Source organism: Lucilia sericata, unplaced genomic scaffold (assembly GCF_015586225.1).
Source record: "Lucilia sericata isolate MDLA Ls3-8-SP2 unplaced genomic scaffold, ASM1558622v1 Contig001394F_arrow, whole genome shotgun sequence".
NCBI classification, from domain to species: domain Eukaryota; kingdom Metazoa; phylum Arthropoda; class Insecta; order Diptera; family Calliphoridae; genus Lucilia; species Lucilia sericata.
In genome coordinates this window covers 82,906-100,000 of record NW_023995333.1, presented here as the reverse complement: position 1 = coordinate 100,000, position 17,095 = coordinate 82,906, and the positions used below count along the sequence as shown (strand labels likewise).

General features: G+C 30.0%; 1 protein-coding gene across 1 annotated transcript; it reads left to right on the top strand.

Moving 5' to 3' along the window:
- The first annotated feature begins 3,700 nt into the window (after positions 1–3,700).
- Positions 3,701–16,793, top strand: LOC119611235 (wiskott-Aldrich syndrome protein family member 1-like). The gene is made up of 4 exons (XM_037966751.1): positions 3,701–4,492; positions 14,104–14,927; positions 15,013–15,250; positions 16,362–16,793. Exons 1-4 carry the CDS (start codon positions 3,763–3,765, stop codon positions 16,538–16,540), a joined length of 1,971 nt encoding a protein of 656 aa, XP_037822679.1. The 5' UTR covers positions 3,701–3,762; the 3' UTR covers positions 16,541–16,793.
- Positions 16,794–17,095: the final 302 nt, after the last annotated feature.

The window sequence follows — 17,095 nt, the reverse complement described above, 5'->3', positions numbered from 1 at the left end:
GGCTTGTAAATGTGCAAGAGAAGTTTAAATAACTATATTCTAAATTATAGATCAAGTTTAAAAAGTACAAGAACTTATTTTATAGAAACAATACAAAGATTTAAAATCTTTAGTTTAAACTTGATGACATTTACTAATTTTTTACCATAAAAAGTATCTTGAATTTAAAATAACTGCTCTTGTTAAAAACACTTCTGCTATAATAAACCGTAGGTATATTTTTGTTTAAATCACTCCCCTGTGTCATCTTTATAACACTTTTACCAACAGGTCAGAAGGTGTTTACTCAACTTTAAACACCCCTGACACAAAATAAACTAAATATTTGAATTAGTTTACATTTCACAAACAAATTTAATGCAAAAATAATTTAAACGTAAAATAAATATATAAATGAAAGTAATAGAGATGGTAAACCCAACGAACCACCTACCAACCAAGCATTGAATTTTACAGAAATATGATACTAAAATGCTTGTTGTAAATCACAAAACCTTATTGAGGTGTCTAACTAATTTGAGGCAAAGCTAATATTCCTCCCAATACACTTTTAGCATGAATATACATTTCAACATTTTATTTTATTTCTTTTCATATTATTTTTTTTTTATTTTTAACCTAAGTTAAATTTTTATTGTTTGTTTGGTCAATTTCTTTTTGTTTTCTATATAGTTATGATTAAAACGTTATCGTTTTTTAGGGTTATTTCTTAATATAAAAAAACTTCTTATCAAAACATTCATATTTCTTAAGTATAATAGCCGCCAATTGACTTGATAACTTTTATTGAATTTCTTACTTCATTTCCACTTAATAAAATCACAAAATTATTAATGAAATCTAAATTTAAAATTCTTTGTGGACAATATCATTTGCTAAATCATTTCTTTATAGTTTTTATTTATGGAATTCCAACACGACAAGTATTTGCGGAAGAATTCTTGAAAAAACTAACAAAACAACCGGCATAATATTTTAATATTTTAATTTTATTTCAATATTTTTACCCCACACCACCACCATATGCTTACAAATTGGGTGCAGATAAAAATGCTAAGAAATTGTTTGTATTTTTTTTGTCTACAAAATTTTCTTTACTAGTCAGTCGTTTTAATATCTATAATTTTTTAGCTCTTTTGTCTTTTTCTTACCATTTGGGTGTGATTTTTTATATGTTTTGTTTTCCTGTTGGTTTTTACGACATATAAATAAATAAATATTTGTTATTATTGTTATGCCTACTTTTTATGGCCATAGAGTGTGGTTTAATCACTGGTGATTTTCGTGTTAATTTGTCTAATTCCTTGTATGCATGTCAACAATATGGTGTTAATTGTTTAAAAGGTTTATTTTAGGTTTTCTTTATTTACATTCTTTTACTAGTTTTGGAGCACAAATTATTATTATGTTTTTTTTTTAAAATTTTTTCTTCATTTTGCAAAATTTAATAGTTTACTTTCGTAAAGAATTTTAGCTATTATGTTCTTCTTAAAGGATACTAAATTAGTTGTAATCCTTCTAGTTCAGTTTGGACTCAGATCTAGTTCAGTTCTAGTTCAGTTCTAGTTCAGTTCTAGTTCAGTTCTAGTTCAGTTCTAGTTCAGTTCTAGTTCAGTTCTAGTTAGTTCTAGTTCAGTTCTAGTTCAGTTCTAGTTCAGTTCTAGTTCAGTTCTAGTTCAGTTCTAGTTCAGTTCTAGTTCAGTTCTAGTTCAGTTCTAGTTCAGTTCTAGTTCAGTTCTAGTTCAGTTCTAGTTCAGTTCTAGTTCAGTTCAGTTTCTAGTTCAGTTTCTAGTTCAGTTCTAGTTCAGTTCTAGTTCAGTTCTAGTTCAGTTCTAGTTTCAGTTCTAGTTCAGTCTAGTTCAGTTCTAGTTCAGTTTCTAGTTCAGTTCTAGTTCAGTCTAGTTCAGTTCTAGTTCAGTTCTAGTTCAGTTCTAGTTCAGTTCTAGTTCAGTTCTAGTTCAGTTCTAGTTCAGTTCTAGTTCAGTTCTAGTTCAGTTCTAGTTCAGTTCTAGTTCAGTCTAGTTCAGTTCTAGTTCAGTTCTGTTCAGTTCTAGTTCAGTTCTAGTCAGTTCTAGTTCAGTTCTAGTTCAGTCTAGTTCAGTTCTAGTCAGTTCTAGTTCAGTTCTAGTTCAGTTCTAGTTCAGTTCTAGTTCAGTTCTAGTTCAGTTCTAGTTCAGTTCTAGTTCAGTTCTAGTCAGTTCTAGTTCAGTCTAGTTCAGTTCTAGTTCAGTTCTAGTTCAGTTCTAGTCAGTTCTAGTTCAGTTCTAGTTTCAGTTCTAGTTCAAGTTCTAGTTCAGTTCTAGTTCAGTTCTAGTTCAGTTCTAGTTCAGTTCTAGTTCAGTTCTAGTTCAGTTCTAGTTTCAGTTCTAGTTCAGTTTCAGTTCAGTTCTAGTTCAGTTCTAGTTCAGTTCTAGTTCAGTTCTAGTTCCGTTCTAGTTCAGTTTTCTAGTTCAGTTCTAGCTTCAGTTCTAGTTCAGTTCTAGTTTCAGTTCTAGTTCAGTTCTAGGTTCAGTTCTTAGTTCAGTTTAGTTCAGTTCTAGTTCAGTCTAGTTTCAGTTCTAGTTCAGTTCTCGTTCAGTTCTAGTTTCCCGTTCCTAGTTCAGGTTCTAGTTCTGTTCTAGTTCAGTCTAGTTCAGTTCTAGTTCAGTTCTCGTTCAGTTCTATTTTCAGTTCTAGTTCAGTTTCTAGTCAGTTCTAGTTTCAGTTCTAGTTCCGTTCTAGTTCAGTTCTAGTTCCGTTCTAGTTTCAGTTCTAGTTCAGTTCTAGTTTCAGTTCTAGTTGCAGTTCTAGTTCAGTTCTAGTTCAGTTCTAGTTCAGTTCTAGTTCAGTTCTAGTTTCAGTTCTAGTCAGTTCTAGTTCAGTTCTAGTTCAGTTCTAGTTCATTCAGTTCAGTTTCTAGTTCAGTTCAGTTCAGTTCTAGTTCAGTTCTAGTTCAGTTCTAGTTCAGTTATAGTTCATTTCTAGTTCAGTTCTAGTTCAGTTCTAGTTCAGTTCTAGTTAGTCAGTTCTAGTTCAGTTCTAGTTCAGTTCTAGTTCAGTTCTAGTTCAGTTCTAGTTCAGTTCTAGTTTCAGTTCTAGTTCAGTTCTAGTTCAGTCCTAGTTCAGTTCTAGTTCAGTTCCAGTTCAGTTCCAGTTTCAGTTCCAGTTCAGTTCTAGTTCAGTTCCAGTTCAGTTCTAGTTCAGTTAATTAATGGAAATATCCATCAACAAAAATATTTTAAAATTTCACAAAAAAATTCAAATTTTACAAAATTTCAATACAATTTCAAAATGATTAAAAACGTTTTTTGTATTGTATACTGATTAAGCACTTATAAAATACTTTATAGCAATTTAAGAGACTGTTATTAGTCTTTAGTTTATTATTGTCAGTTTTTTATACAAAATAGTTTCTATAGTTTTTAATGACCTCGCGTCATTTATTCATTTTTTCTCATTCAATAGAACCCACTTTCAATGGCAAACATTGTTTTTTTATAAACAACAATAAAATATCAAAATTTTCGTCACTTTCTAGCTACTGATTAATATTTGTTTTCGAAAGATATCACAGTTGGAACAAACATATAAATGACTAATGCTGACGGCTGTTATCTAAAATATACATACAGATGTATAATATAAATTTTTATTTTAAAATTTTAAGGAAAAATCAATTTTATTAATAAATCCTCTTTTCTCTCAATTTATTTTTAGCTTTTAATGTTTAAACGCTGAGCAGTTTTGTTGCAAACTAATCAATATTGAGATTTCAACAGCACAATGCCACTGCCCAAACGTTCAATTGAGCCGGTGCATGTGGCCCGTTCTGTCTATCAACAGGATGAATTACAATCGGTAGAATTGGAAACAGTCACAAACACAACACTAACAAATATCATAAGACAATTGTCATCGTTGTCAAAACATGCCGAAGATGTATTCGGTGAATTGGCACGAGATGTGGGAAATATTGGTGATCGTGCCAATTCACTGCAGGCACGCATTGATCGTCTAGCCATTAAGGTAACACAATTGGATAGTACCGTCGAAGAAGTGCCCCTAACGGACATCACACGAAAGAAAGCTTTTAAATCTGCCAAAAATTTCGATCAACAAATATTTTCACGAGCCACTATGCCAGCGCCAATGCTGGAAACATATGCACAATGTGATAAACCACCACCTCTAGATAAACTGAACGTTTATCGGGATGATGGTAAAGATGGTCTTAAATTCTATACAGATCCTAATTATTTCTTTGAATTGTGGCGTCAGGAGATGCTTAAGGATACGGAACGTGTTATGCACGATAAAGGCAAGAAAATGCATCGACCACGACAGGATGGCGGTGCTAGTGGTCGTGGACATAAGAAACGAGTGCGTACACCCCATAATACACGAGAGAAACAACGACAAATTGCTATTGGACATGGTGAAACTTTAATGCCAAATAATGTTATTTATCGAACACCAAATTCTGTGGTCAACGAGGAAGCCGGCTATGGTGGTAGTAAGTATTTTAGTTTTTTTCTAATTTCTATACATTACAATTTTATAATTTTGTATAGGTGATGGGTTGTAGAGATATGATTATAATTATTTATATTAACTCAAATATTTTTTTTTGTATTTTTTTACAATTTATAATTTGTTATAAAATCCAAACTATTTGGGTTAAAAGAACACGGATATTCTTTCAAAGAGTGAATCTATGGTTCCATACTTTATTCTTAATCAATATCGATTTGAAGAATTACAGGTTTTCCTCAGTATTTTCTTCAATAATTTCAATATAAAAAGTGGTTACTTACAGTATAGTTTTAGATTAATCAAACTTCTATTGAACGAATTAAGGTTCCTCAAACTTTCATAGCACAGAAGTACTTCTTCTATAGAACAGTTTGAGATTCCTAAAACTGCGATAGAACATTTTGAGATTCTTCAAACTTCAAAGTTTTAGGTTTCTCACACTTCGATAGAACAGTTTGAGATTCCTTAAACTTCGATAGAACAGTTTAAGGTTCCTTAAAGTTCTATAGAACAGTTTGAGGTTAATCAATAGAACATTTCAAGGATCCTTAAACTTCGTTAGTTTGAGTTTCCTCAATCTTCTTATAGATCAGTTTGAGGTTACTCAAACTTCTATAAATGTATATCACTTTAAGCTGCCTTAAACTTCAATAGAACAGTTTTAGGTTCCCCAAACTTCGATAGAACGGTTTGAGGTTTCCCAAATTTCGATAGAACAGTATGAGGTTCCTCAAACTTCGATAGAACAGTTTGAAGTTTCTCAAACTTCTATAGAACAGTTTGAGGTTCCTCAAACTATACAACAGTCTTCTTACAATTTCATACAATTGTTAAATTCAATGAATTTGGAAATATGTCTATTTTTTGTTCAAATTCATTTAGAATACAAGATTTTAAACACTACTTCCGCCTAAGCTAACATTATTTGGAGATAAATATATCCAAATATTTGTTAAACATCACATAGATTATTATAAATGATATAATTTACTATGTATTCATCATTCCGTTAACTATCTGTCACATGTCTAAGAGTACGATCTATTCAAACTCAAAATGAAATAATTTATAGTTTTTTTTTGCGAAATTCGAAAATAAGAAAAACACACATTCAAAACTTTCCCTTTTTCATCATGTCCGTCTGTAATGTTGTTTTTCTTTCTCCTTTTCCACTCCACATTTTCATCAAGTACTAATTTCATACTTCAATTTTACAAGAAAAAAAAAATTGCCAACCAAACCAACCAACCAATTATTGATTTTCAATATTTAGCACAACTTGTTGAAATACACACTGTCACAGATAGTGAGAGTGGTACGACAACAGCACAACAGCTACAACAACAACATCAATACCATCAGCAACAATATCAACTAATACAACAACATCAACTACAAGAACAACAACAGCAACAACATTTAGGTGGTAATGGTGGTGGTTATGATGGTATACAATTAAGTCGTCTTAGACCAAATGTGATCAGCACAAACAACTTTGATGATTTAACATGTAGGTACGACAACGGCACGACAGAGTTTCAAAGCGAAATCATAATTTCAAGCCAATTTTTTTTTGAATAACAAAAGCAAAATAAAGCTAAATGCCAAGCAAATTCAAAATACGCCAAAATAAAAATTAGTGTTCTAGTTTATAATTAATTATGTGAAATTGTTTTAAAATGTTTTTACTTTTTACTTTAACTTAACTTCATTAATAGAGTAACATGGATTCTTTTCTATTATTTACTTTTGTTTTAGTTTACTACAAAGTTCACAAAAACATTGCTGCGTCATTATTTTATTTTCAACCAACAATGAATGAATCATTTTCTAAGCTTTTAGCTAATTTACTACAGTGGGTTCTAAAGATAATGAAATTTATTATTGTTGTCAATACTTATGAGTTACTGATGTACTTATAAATTTGCAAAAATCTGTGAAATATCTTTGTTTAACATTTTTAGATTTTTCGAGAGCTTCAAAGAGTTATTGTACGAATATGTGGCCATTCAATTATATTAGATATTGCTTGCAATCACTTACACTTTAATACGAAGACATTCAACGTAAAACTATACTTTTAACCCTTTTCCTCAATACCTTTATATACTCCCATTGCAACTGACTCAATTTCAACAAAGTCATCCGATTTTTTCTTAAATCCATTCGCCAAAAGGACGTGCAATATATTAGTGTAAGTCTTAAACTTTAGAAAGAAACTTCTACTATTTTGTATACATTTTCTCTAAAAAAGAATGTCCTCTTAAGCTAAGTACAATTTTTCTACTTTACAACTCCTGGGATGTGAATGTTTAAGTATCAGTTTGAAGTTATTTGCGTGCACATTCAGAACATTCGAAAAACTTTTCCAAATCAGATCACTACTTGAACTTTCTAATAGTTTTCTTATTACCTTTTCATATTTATCCTTAAACTTTGCAGTACCTCAAACTTGTATAAATTTGTAGAACAGGTTGTGCTTCTTCAAACTTCTTTTGAAAGGTATTATGTTCCTCACTCTTATATAGTAGAGTGTGGGGTGTGACTTTGATTAAGGTTCCTTAAACTTCTATAGCACAATTTTTGCTTCTTTAAACTTTTATCGAACAGTTTAAGGTTTCTCAAACTTCTTTAGAACAATTTGAGGTTTGTCAAACTTCTATAAAACAGTTTTAGATTTTTCAAACTTCTATAGAACAGTTTGAAGTTTCTTAAACTTATATATAGAACAATTTGAGGTTCCTCAAACTTCTATGGAACAGTTTGAGGTTTGTCAAAGTTTTATAGCACATTTCGTAGTATCATAAACTTCCGTAGAACAGTTTGGGGTTTCTCAAACTTCTACAGAATAATTCGAGTTTCTTCAAACTTCTATAGAACAATTTGAGTTTCCTCAAACTTCTACATAATAATTTGAGGATGCTCATACTTCTATAGAACAATTTGAGGTCTGTCAAACTTTTATAGAACAGTTCGAGATTTCTTAAACTTCTAAAGAACAGTTTTAGTAGAACAATTTTAGATTCCTCCACCAACTATTGAACAATTTGAGTTTCCTCAAACTTCTACAGAATAATTTGAGTTTCTTCAAACTTCTAATAGAACAATTTGAGGCTCCTCCACCTTTTTTAGAACAATTTGAATGTCCTAAAACTTCTATAGAACAATTTTGAGTTTCCTAAAACTTCTACAGAACAATTTGAGCTTCCTCAAACAAACTTCCATATAACACTTTGAGGTTCCTCCATCATCTACAGAAACATTTGAGTTTTCTCAAACATCTACAGAACATCTAAAGGTTGCTCAAACTTCTCTAGAACAGTTTGAAGCTACTCAAACTTTTATGCAACATTACAGAAGAATTCTAGGTTCCCAATTTTTTAGGAATAACTTCTAAAGAACAGTTTATTCACCGAGTTTTCTTATCTCTTAACATGCCTTGCAAGGTTTTTGCTTTTATGTTTCCTCTTAATAAACTTCAGAGCATGATGTTTTTAAATTACATTACAATTTTCTATCATTTAAGAACCCACTGTGCCAGCAATAATTGCCACTACAACAACATTAGTCACTCTACGAGTTTAACTCGCAAATCATATAGAATAGCAAAAATCATTATTAACAAGACATTAGTTTCATTTGCTAAATGTTATAGTTTAAAGTTAAAATCTTCTTTCTTTCAATATTTTGCATTAATCATTTTCTATCACAAATTAGGTTAATAATATAGTTTTTTTTTTATTTCGTTGAATTTTATTTACAAAAAAATGTTTCATTTACTTAATCATAACATTCATTTATCGTCGTCATTATCATTATTATGTGTCGTCTGTATATTTTCCAGGCAATGTTAAACCTTATAATATGCTTTCACATTTGGAAAATAACAGTAATCTGGCGAAGCAAACTGCTGTTGCCATTGCAGGTCAGAGAGCATTTGTTTCTTCTTCTACTACCACTATCCTTTTAACAAATAAAAACAACAATAAACTAAACAAAATTAAACTCATATTTAAATTAAGTTTTCAAAAAAAATTAAATGTTATTAAATATTGTTTAAATCAACAACAATATAAACAACATATCTTAAAACATTTATATATATACATACAGTTTTTATGTATTTAAATATATTATATGTATATGTTTTATTATATACAGCTATACTTCTGATACTCTCCTTCCCCCTTCCAAACCCCCATACATTTCTCTCTTACTCTCTGTCTCTCTGTTTGTATCTGTTTAATTTATCACTTTTCATAGCAGCACCACAAACACCACTTGTTGTTTTTACCCCCCTCCCCCTTTCTATTTCTTCCACTCTATTCCTATCCGTTTTGTCATAAATTATATAATATATTTACTTTTTTTATTTGTATACATTTTGTATTTGTTATAATTTAGTATTTTGTTATAATTGATGTGACTTTTAACATTATTTTTTTAGCTTTTTTTTAATTCAATTCAATAATTTATTACTTTTCTATGCATATAAACTTGACCTTGTATTACAATATTTACAATTGTTTTTTAAGAGTTATTAAATGTTATTGTTATTAACTTTACAATTTTAAAATCTCTTGGAATAGTGTTTCTTTTCTTTCTTACGAATCTAGTTGAAATTCTTCATATATTTTAATAGATAGAGCTTTCTCTCAAACAATCAATCTATTTTAATTATGACAATTTATTTGTTTGAATTTCTAAATATAGCAAACTATTAAACAATAATTTAAATTCTTTCTAATAAATCTTAACTTTTCCTCCCTATAAAACGTGCCAATTGATTTTTTATATCAAATAATTTTTTCTCAATTTGTCGAGTATGAGAATCAATACTGATATTCAAGCTGTTATAAAATGTCTGATTGGTGTGTATTCAATATAAAAACTTATCCCTGAATGCCTTTTGCCTCTGAACGAGATGGCGAGAGCCTATAGTATAGTCTAGTCTACAGTCTAGTCTATAGTCTAGTCTACAGTCTAGTCTATAGTCTAGTCTATAGTCTAGTCTATAGTCTAGTCTATAGTCTAGTCTATAGTCTAGTCTATAGTCTAGTCTGTAGTCTAGTCTATAGTCTAGTCTATAGTCTAGTCTATAGTCTAGTCTATAGTCTAGTCTATAGTCTAGTCTATAGTCTAGCCTCTAGTCTAGTCTATAGTCTAGTCTATAGTCTAGTCTATAGTCTAGTCTATAGTCTAGTCTATGGTCTAGTCTATAGTCTAGTCTATAGTCTAGTCTATGGTCTAGTCTATAGTCTAGTCTATAGTCTAGTCTATAGTCTAGTCTATAGTCTAGTCTATAGTCTAGTCTATAGTCTAGTCTATAGTCTAGTTTATAGTCTAGTCTATAGTCTAGTCTATAGTCTAGTCTATAGTCTAGTCTATGGTCTAGTCTATAGTCTAGTCTATAGTCTAGTCTATGGTCTAGTCTACAGTCTAGTCTATAGTCTAGTCTATAGTCTAGTCTATAGTCTAGTCTATAGTCTAGTCTAAAGTCTAGTCTGTAGTCTAGTCTATAGTCTAGTCTATAGTCTAGTCTATAGTCTAGTCTATAGTCTAGTCTATAGTCTAGTCTATAGTCTAGTCTATAGTCTAGTCTATAGTCTAGTCTATAGTCTAGTCTATAGTCTAGTCTATAGTCTAGTCTATAGTCTAGTCTATGGTCTAGTCTATGGTCTAGTCTATAGTCTAGTCTATAGTCTAGTCTATAGTCTAGTCTATAGTCTAGTCTATAGTCTAGTCTATAGTCTAGTCTATAGTCTAGTCTATAGTCTAGTCTATAGTCTAGTCTATAGTCTAGTCTATAGTCTAGTCTATAGTCTAGTCTATAGTCTAGTCTATAGTCTAGTCTATAGTCTAGTCTATAGTCTAGTCTATAGTCTAGTCTATAGTCTAGTCTATAGTCTAGTCTATAGTCTAGTCTATAGTCTAGTCTATAGTCTAGTCTATAGTCTAGTCTATAGTCTAGTCTATAGTCTAGTCTATAGTCTAGTCTATAGTCTAGTCTATAGTCTAGTCTATAGTCTAGTCTATAGTCTAGTCTATGGTCTAGTCTATAGTCTAGTCTATAGTCTAGTCTATGTCTAGTCTATAGTCTAGTCTATAGTCTAGTCTATATTCTAGTCTATAGTCTAGTCTATAGTCTAGTCTATAGTCTAGTCTATAGTCTAGTCTATAGTCTAGTCTATAGTCTAGTCTATAGTCTAGTCTATAGTCTAGTCTATAGTCTAGTCTATAGTCTAGTCTATAGTCTAGTCTATAGTCTAGTCTATAGTCTAGTCTATAGTCTAGTCTATAGTCTAGTCTCTAGTCTAGTCTATAGTCTAGTCTATAGTCTAGTCTATAGTCTAGTCTATAGTCTAGTCTATAGTCTAGTCTATAGTCTAGTCTATAGTCTAGTCTATAGTCTAGTCTATAGTCTAGTCTATAGTTTAGTCTATAGTCTAGTCTATAGTCTAGTCTATAGTCTAGTCTATAGTCTAGTCTATGGTCTAGTCTATAGTCTAGTCTATAGTCTAGTCTATAGTCTAGTCTATAGTCTAGTCTATAGTCTAGTCTATAGTCTAGTCTATAGTCTAGTCTATAGTCTAGTCTATAGTCCAGTCTATAGTCTAGTCTATAGTCTAGTCTATAGTCTAGTCTATAGTCAGTCTAAACTATAGTCTAGTCTATAGTCTTATCTATAGTCTATAGTTTAGTATACAGTTTAAACTATAGTCTGTAGTCTAGTCTATTGTCTAGTGTATAATCTAGTCTTTTGTCTAGTCTATAGTTTAGTCTGTAGCCTAGAGTATCTATAGTCTATTGTCTAGTCTATAGTCTAGTCTGTAGTCTAGCCTATTGTCTAGTGTATAGCCTAGTCTATCGTCTGGTCTTAAGTTTAGACTATAGTCTAGTCTATTGTCTAGTCTTAAGTTTAGTCTATAGTCTACACTATCTATAGTCTAGTATATAGTCTAGTCTATTGTATAGTCTTGTCTACAGTCTAGTCTTAAGTTTGGTCTATAGTGTAATCTATAGTCTATAGTTTAGCATATATCTAGTCGATAGTCTAAACTATAGTTTGTAGTCTAATCTATAGTCTATAGAATAGTCTATTGTCCAGTCTGTAATCTAGTCTATTGTCTAGTGTATAGTCTAGTCTATTGTCTAGTCATCTATAGAACAGTCTGTAGTCCAGACTATCTGTAGTCTATAGTATAGTCTATAGTCTAGTCGGTAATATGGTTTAGTGTATAGTCTAGTCTATGTCTAGTCTTGAGTTTAGTCTAAAATTTCGTCCATAGTCTAGTATATAGTCTAGCCTATTGTCCAGTCTTAAGTTTAATCTATAGTCTAGACAATCTATAATCTATAGTATAGTCTATTGTCTAGTTTATAGTCTAGTATATAGTCTAGTCTATAGTCTAGTCTATTGTCAAGTCTTAAGTTTAGTCTATAGTCTATTCCATAGTTTAATCTATAGTCTAGTCTATTGTATAGTATTAAGTTTAGTCTATAGTCTAGTCCATAGTTTAAACTATAGTCTAGTCTATAGTTTAGTCTATAGTTTAGTCTAGTCTATAGTATAGTCTATTGCATAGTCTAGTCTACAGTTTAGTCTTAAGTTTAGTTTTAAGTTTAGTCTATAGTCTAGTCTAGTCTATAGTTTAGTCTATAGTCTAGTCTATAGTATAGTCTACTGTCTATAGTCTAGTGTATAGTCTAGACTATAGTCTAGTCTATAGTCAAGTCTTAATTCTAGTATATAATCTGGACTAATCTCGTCTTGTCTATAGTCAAGTTAATAGTCTATGTCTACAGTCTTTGTCTTTATCCTTGTCTCTAACCTTTCAATTTACTTATGGCAACAAAATTTAGTCAAACTATCATAGTCATTAAATAATGATGAACAACTTTCATAAAAATATCACTTATTGTTTTAAAAGTGTGTCCATTAAATTATCAGATTACTTTATAATAAATAGTTTTCTCTTATGTATGATAAAAGGTAATTGTTTTAAATTACATCTTTTAGAGGATAAATGAGAAAATTAAATAATAACACAAATCACTTGAAATCATACAAGCTTGAAATGATTTTGATTATATAAGTGGAACATTTTCGAAAAAAAAAAAACTTTTTTCATCTCAAAAATCAAAAATGTTAAGCTTTTGCCTCCATTAGGTTATATATGATAGTGTTCTATTCCATCGGTTTGGTGGTCGACTATTCGATTCCGAGCAGAGACTCGAATATTCCAACTTATGTTCAGAAATATTTAATCATTTCATTCAATATCAAACTTAAACAATTTTAAAATGAGAAACATTTCGAAAGTTCGCACTAATGTTCAATAAATCATGATTTGTTTTATTATGCCTTTTATTAAATTTTTTTAAATAAAAAGAATTTCTAATAACATTTAATAACTATGTTTTTCTAAATGTGATTTTCATGTTTTTAATATAAACGAATTATTACTCATAAAATGGAGCAAAAGGTCAAATAACACACATTGACCTTTTTTGTCACCATCATCATCATCAACTCATCATGCAGTAAACGAAGAGTGAGAGAGAAAATAATATAGTAGATAAAGAAGTATAGTATTACAGTTGAAATATTATTACATACAAACATACATATGTAGTACATATGTAGGTATATGAATAATACATTTTAATATTGTAATTAAAAAAAAATATTTTTCGTTAAGTAGAGCAAAGGTTTCAGACAAAAAATAATCAATAAAAATACATAACTTTAATAATAAATCATGAATAATTCCTCTAATATGTAAACTAGGCAAGTTAGACATTAGGCTTTAGGTCCTTTTAAATACTCTCATTAACATCACCTCAACTTCCATAGATGTTTTTATTTTATTTATATTTTTCTAATTTAAAAAAATGTATTTTCTTTTGTGTTTTAACATTAATACTTTTGGCTTGCTTTTAAAAAAATCCCATTTTAGCTTTAGAAGATTAATTCAATATTCTTTCTTAAGAACAAACACCCTACATGACTAATTCTAAAATTACTGTCTTTCACTTATATTCACCTCCTCTATCTATCTATATCTTCAAGTGCTCTGTACGTCGCTTGTGTTATCAAAAATATGAAAAAAGTTAAAACTCTTCTAAACTTCTCTTATGTGCTGCTGTTATTGATTAGTATAACTAAATTGTAAAAAATAAATTGCAGCTTTAGAAAATCTAAAAAGAAAATTGGCTTTAAAACAAATATTGCTGTCGTACAGTTCATGTCAAAATAAACCAAACTAATAATCAACATCAAAGTGTTTTCTAAATGTTAAGGTTTTTTTCTTCTTCTATACATTATTAAACATACAATTCATTAAAATTACAACTTCTATACATTCATATTGTTTTGTTAAATAAAATTCTTTTATTAACAATTTTATTCAACTTTTTTTTTCATAAACAATAATCTTTAATTTATGTTTATCAATGTGTTATGTATTTATTTCTTTTGTATTTTGTTATTTTATTGTAAAAATGTTCATATTTTCTTTTGCTGTGTTAAAAAATGCTTTTACAAATTGATTTATATATTTCTTTACTATTTGCTTTATTTTCTTAAAGGTATGGGCATTTACGAGACACGACCAGCACGACCCAATTCTATAGAATTGCGACGCAGTTATCAATCCGAACAAATTGATGGTGTTTATGGACCGTTATCACCACAAAATGCTGGTAATATGATGACAAATGCCCAAGGTGGTGGCAGTCAGTATGCTACAACAGCATATGCTGCCAATGGCATGCATCCGTCACAGCAAATGCAACAGCATCAGGGTATGGCTGGCATGCAGCATCATCAACAACAGTCACATCTACAGCATCAACAGCAACAACAGCAGCAGCAACAAATGTACGACGATGCTCTCTATCATCAATCGCACGCCTTGTATGGTCAGACCGGTCAAGGTCCCATGTCGCCAGAACCGATTTATGCTCCCGGCACACCATCACGCACCAAACCACGACCCTCACAACCACCACCGGCACCACCATCGAATGGTAGTGGCGGTGGTACACCAACAGCATCGAGCGCTAATACACCTACACGTGGTCGCAGTATGTCAACAAGTCGGGATGCTCTGCCACCACCGCCTCCCATACCTGATGGTATGATTAACACAACATCCCCATCACAAATGTTGGCTCAATTGAATGGTGGCGGTAGTGGTCATATTGCAGCGAAATTATTAGCTCGCACCAATAGCACATCGAGAGCTGGCTCTCCCCAATTGGCACCGAGCAGTGTACAGGATGCGAATGCCTTAGTAATGGCACAATTGAATAATACCATAAATAGTTTCAATAGTATGACTATGGGTGGTGGTATGCAACAAATGAATTCATTAAATGATTTGCCACCACCACCACCGGTGCCGGATCAGGTAAGTAAAATGGCTTTAGTAGTTCGCCATATTTTAACAAGTTAACTTTTTGATTTACTAATGTTTTTCTTCATATTTTTTGCAGCATGAACCAAAGCTATCGCCACCTAATGCGGCGCCACCACCACCTCCTCCTCCACCACCATTGGATGAGAACGGTTCATCGCCTATTAATCAAGGACCACATCAAATTATGCCAAAATCATTGCCAAATGGTGATATACAATCGAACGGAATGATGGGTGGACCAAACCCACAACCTAAGAAAATATTACCACCATTCCACGATACTAGATCCGATTTAATGAAGGCCATAAGAGATGGTATGTTAGATGTTTTGAATTTATTAACATGTAAAAAAGAAAATTTTCAATACTCTCTGTTTTTTATAGAAAATTTTTTGAAACTTTCTTTTTTTTATGGAAAATTATCGAAAATTTCTCTTTTTTATAGAATAGTTTTATTTTTATTCAAAATTTTCCGAAATTTTCTCTTTTTTTATAGAAAATTTTTGGAAATTTTCTGTTTTTAATAGGAAATTTTGGAAATTTTCCCTTTTTAATAGAAATTTTACCTTTTTTATAGAAAATTTCGGATTTTTTATAGAACATATTCGGAAATTATATCTTTTTTATAGAAAATTTTCGGAAATTATCTTTTTTTTATAGAAAAATTTTCTCTTTTTATAGAAATTTTCTCTTTTTTATGGAATATTTTCGAAAATTTTCACTTTTTATAGAAAATTTTTTCTTTTTCATAGAAAGTTTTTGAAAATTTTGCTTTTTTATAGAAAACTGTCGAAAATATCTAATTTTTATAGAAAATTCAGAAAATTTTCTCTTTTTATAGAACATTTTCGGAAATTTTCTCTTTTTTATAGAAAATTTTCGGAAAAATTCTCTTTTTTATAGAAAATTTTCGGAATTATTTCAGAAATTAAAGAAAAGTTTTCTTTTTTTTTATAGAAATTTTCTTTTTTTTGTAGAAATTTTCTCTTTTTTATAGAATATTTTCTCTTTTTATAGAGAATTTTTTCTTTTTCAAAGAAAATTTTCGGAAAATTTCGCTTTTTATAGAAAACTGTCGAAAAAAATCTAATTTTTATAAAAAAATCGGAAATGTTCCCTTTTTTATAGAAAATTTTCGGAAATTATCTCTTTTTTTATAGAAAATTTTCGGAAAACTTCTCTTTTTTATAGAAAAATTTCTCTTTTTTATAGAAAAATTTCGGAAAATTTCTGTTTTTTATAGAAAAATTTCGGAAAATTTCTGTTTTTTTATAGAAAATTTTCGGAAATTTTCTGTTTTTTATAGAAAGTTTTCGAAAAAAATCTCTTTTTTATGAAAAATTTTCAGAAAATTTCTCTTTTTATAGATTTTTTATAAAGAGTTTGAACTATAAATAATATTGTCTCTTTTTCTCAAATTCTCCAGGAATAACACTTCGCAAAGTGGAAAAATCCGAACAGAAAGAAATCGAACGTAATACTGGCCTTCATGATGTGGCCTCCATTCTAGCTAGACGTGTTGCAATAGAACTTTCCGAATCCGAAGACTCGGACAGTGATGACGATAGTGAAGGTTGGATGGAACCAAATGAAACTTCTGCTTGATCCCTTATGTCTTCTTTAATACCTGAAAAAATCAAAAAGAAAAAGTAAATTCAAAATGGAAATAATAGCATTTGTTTGTATTTCTTGTAAAACACTAAATGTGAAAAATGCATTTGAAAATAGCAACTAGTTAAACGAAAAAAAAGAAATGAATGTCTTTGCCAATCCCCATAAAAACCTTTAAATTCCTTTCTAAATAGACAGATAAACTCTTCCTCTCTGAATGAAAGCAACACAAATTATTATAATTATAATAGAAAAAAACGAATAAAATATTTAGAATCATGTCTTGAAAAGAAATGTTTTTTTTAGCAGTCATTAATCTATATTAAAAACAAAACAAATATTATGTATTTTTAAAGTATTGCTGTAAAAGCAAAAAAAATAAAGCAAAATATGCTACATAACGAAATGAATTAAACTTGAAGTAATAAAATGCAATTGATTGATATAAACTTCTTTAAGAAATTAACAATAATGAAAGAAAACAACAAACAAAGTTAATCAAAAATTAAAAAACAACAAATTTAATATTCATATAGATATTTCTAAAAA

Coding starts and splice junctions, on each gene's coding strand:
- LOC119611235 (XM_037966751.1), top strand. CDS start 3,763: ATGCCACTGCCCAAACGTTCAATTGAGCCGGTGCATGTGGCCCGTTCT. Junction 4,493..14,103: donor GGAAGCCGGCTATGGTGGTA/GTAAGTATTTTA, acceptor ATTTTCTTAAAG/GTATGGGCATTTACGAGACA. Junction 15,251..16,361: donor AATGAAGGCCATAAGAGATG/GTATGTTAGATG, acceptor CAAATTCTCCAG/GAATAACACTTCGCAAAGTG.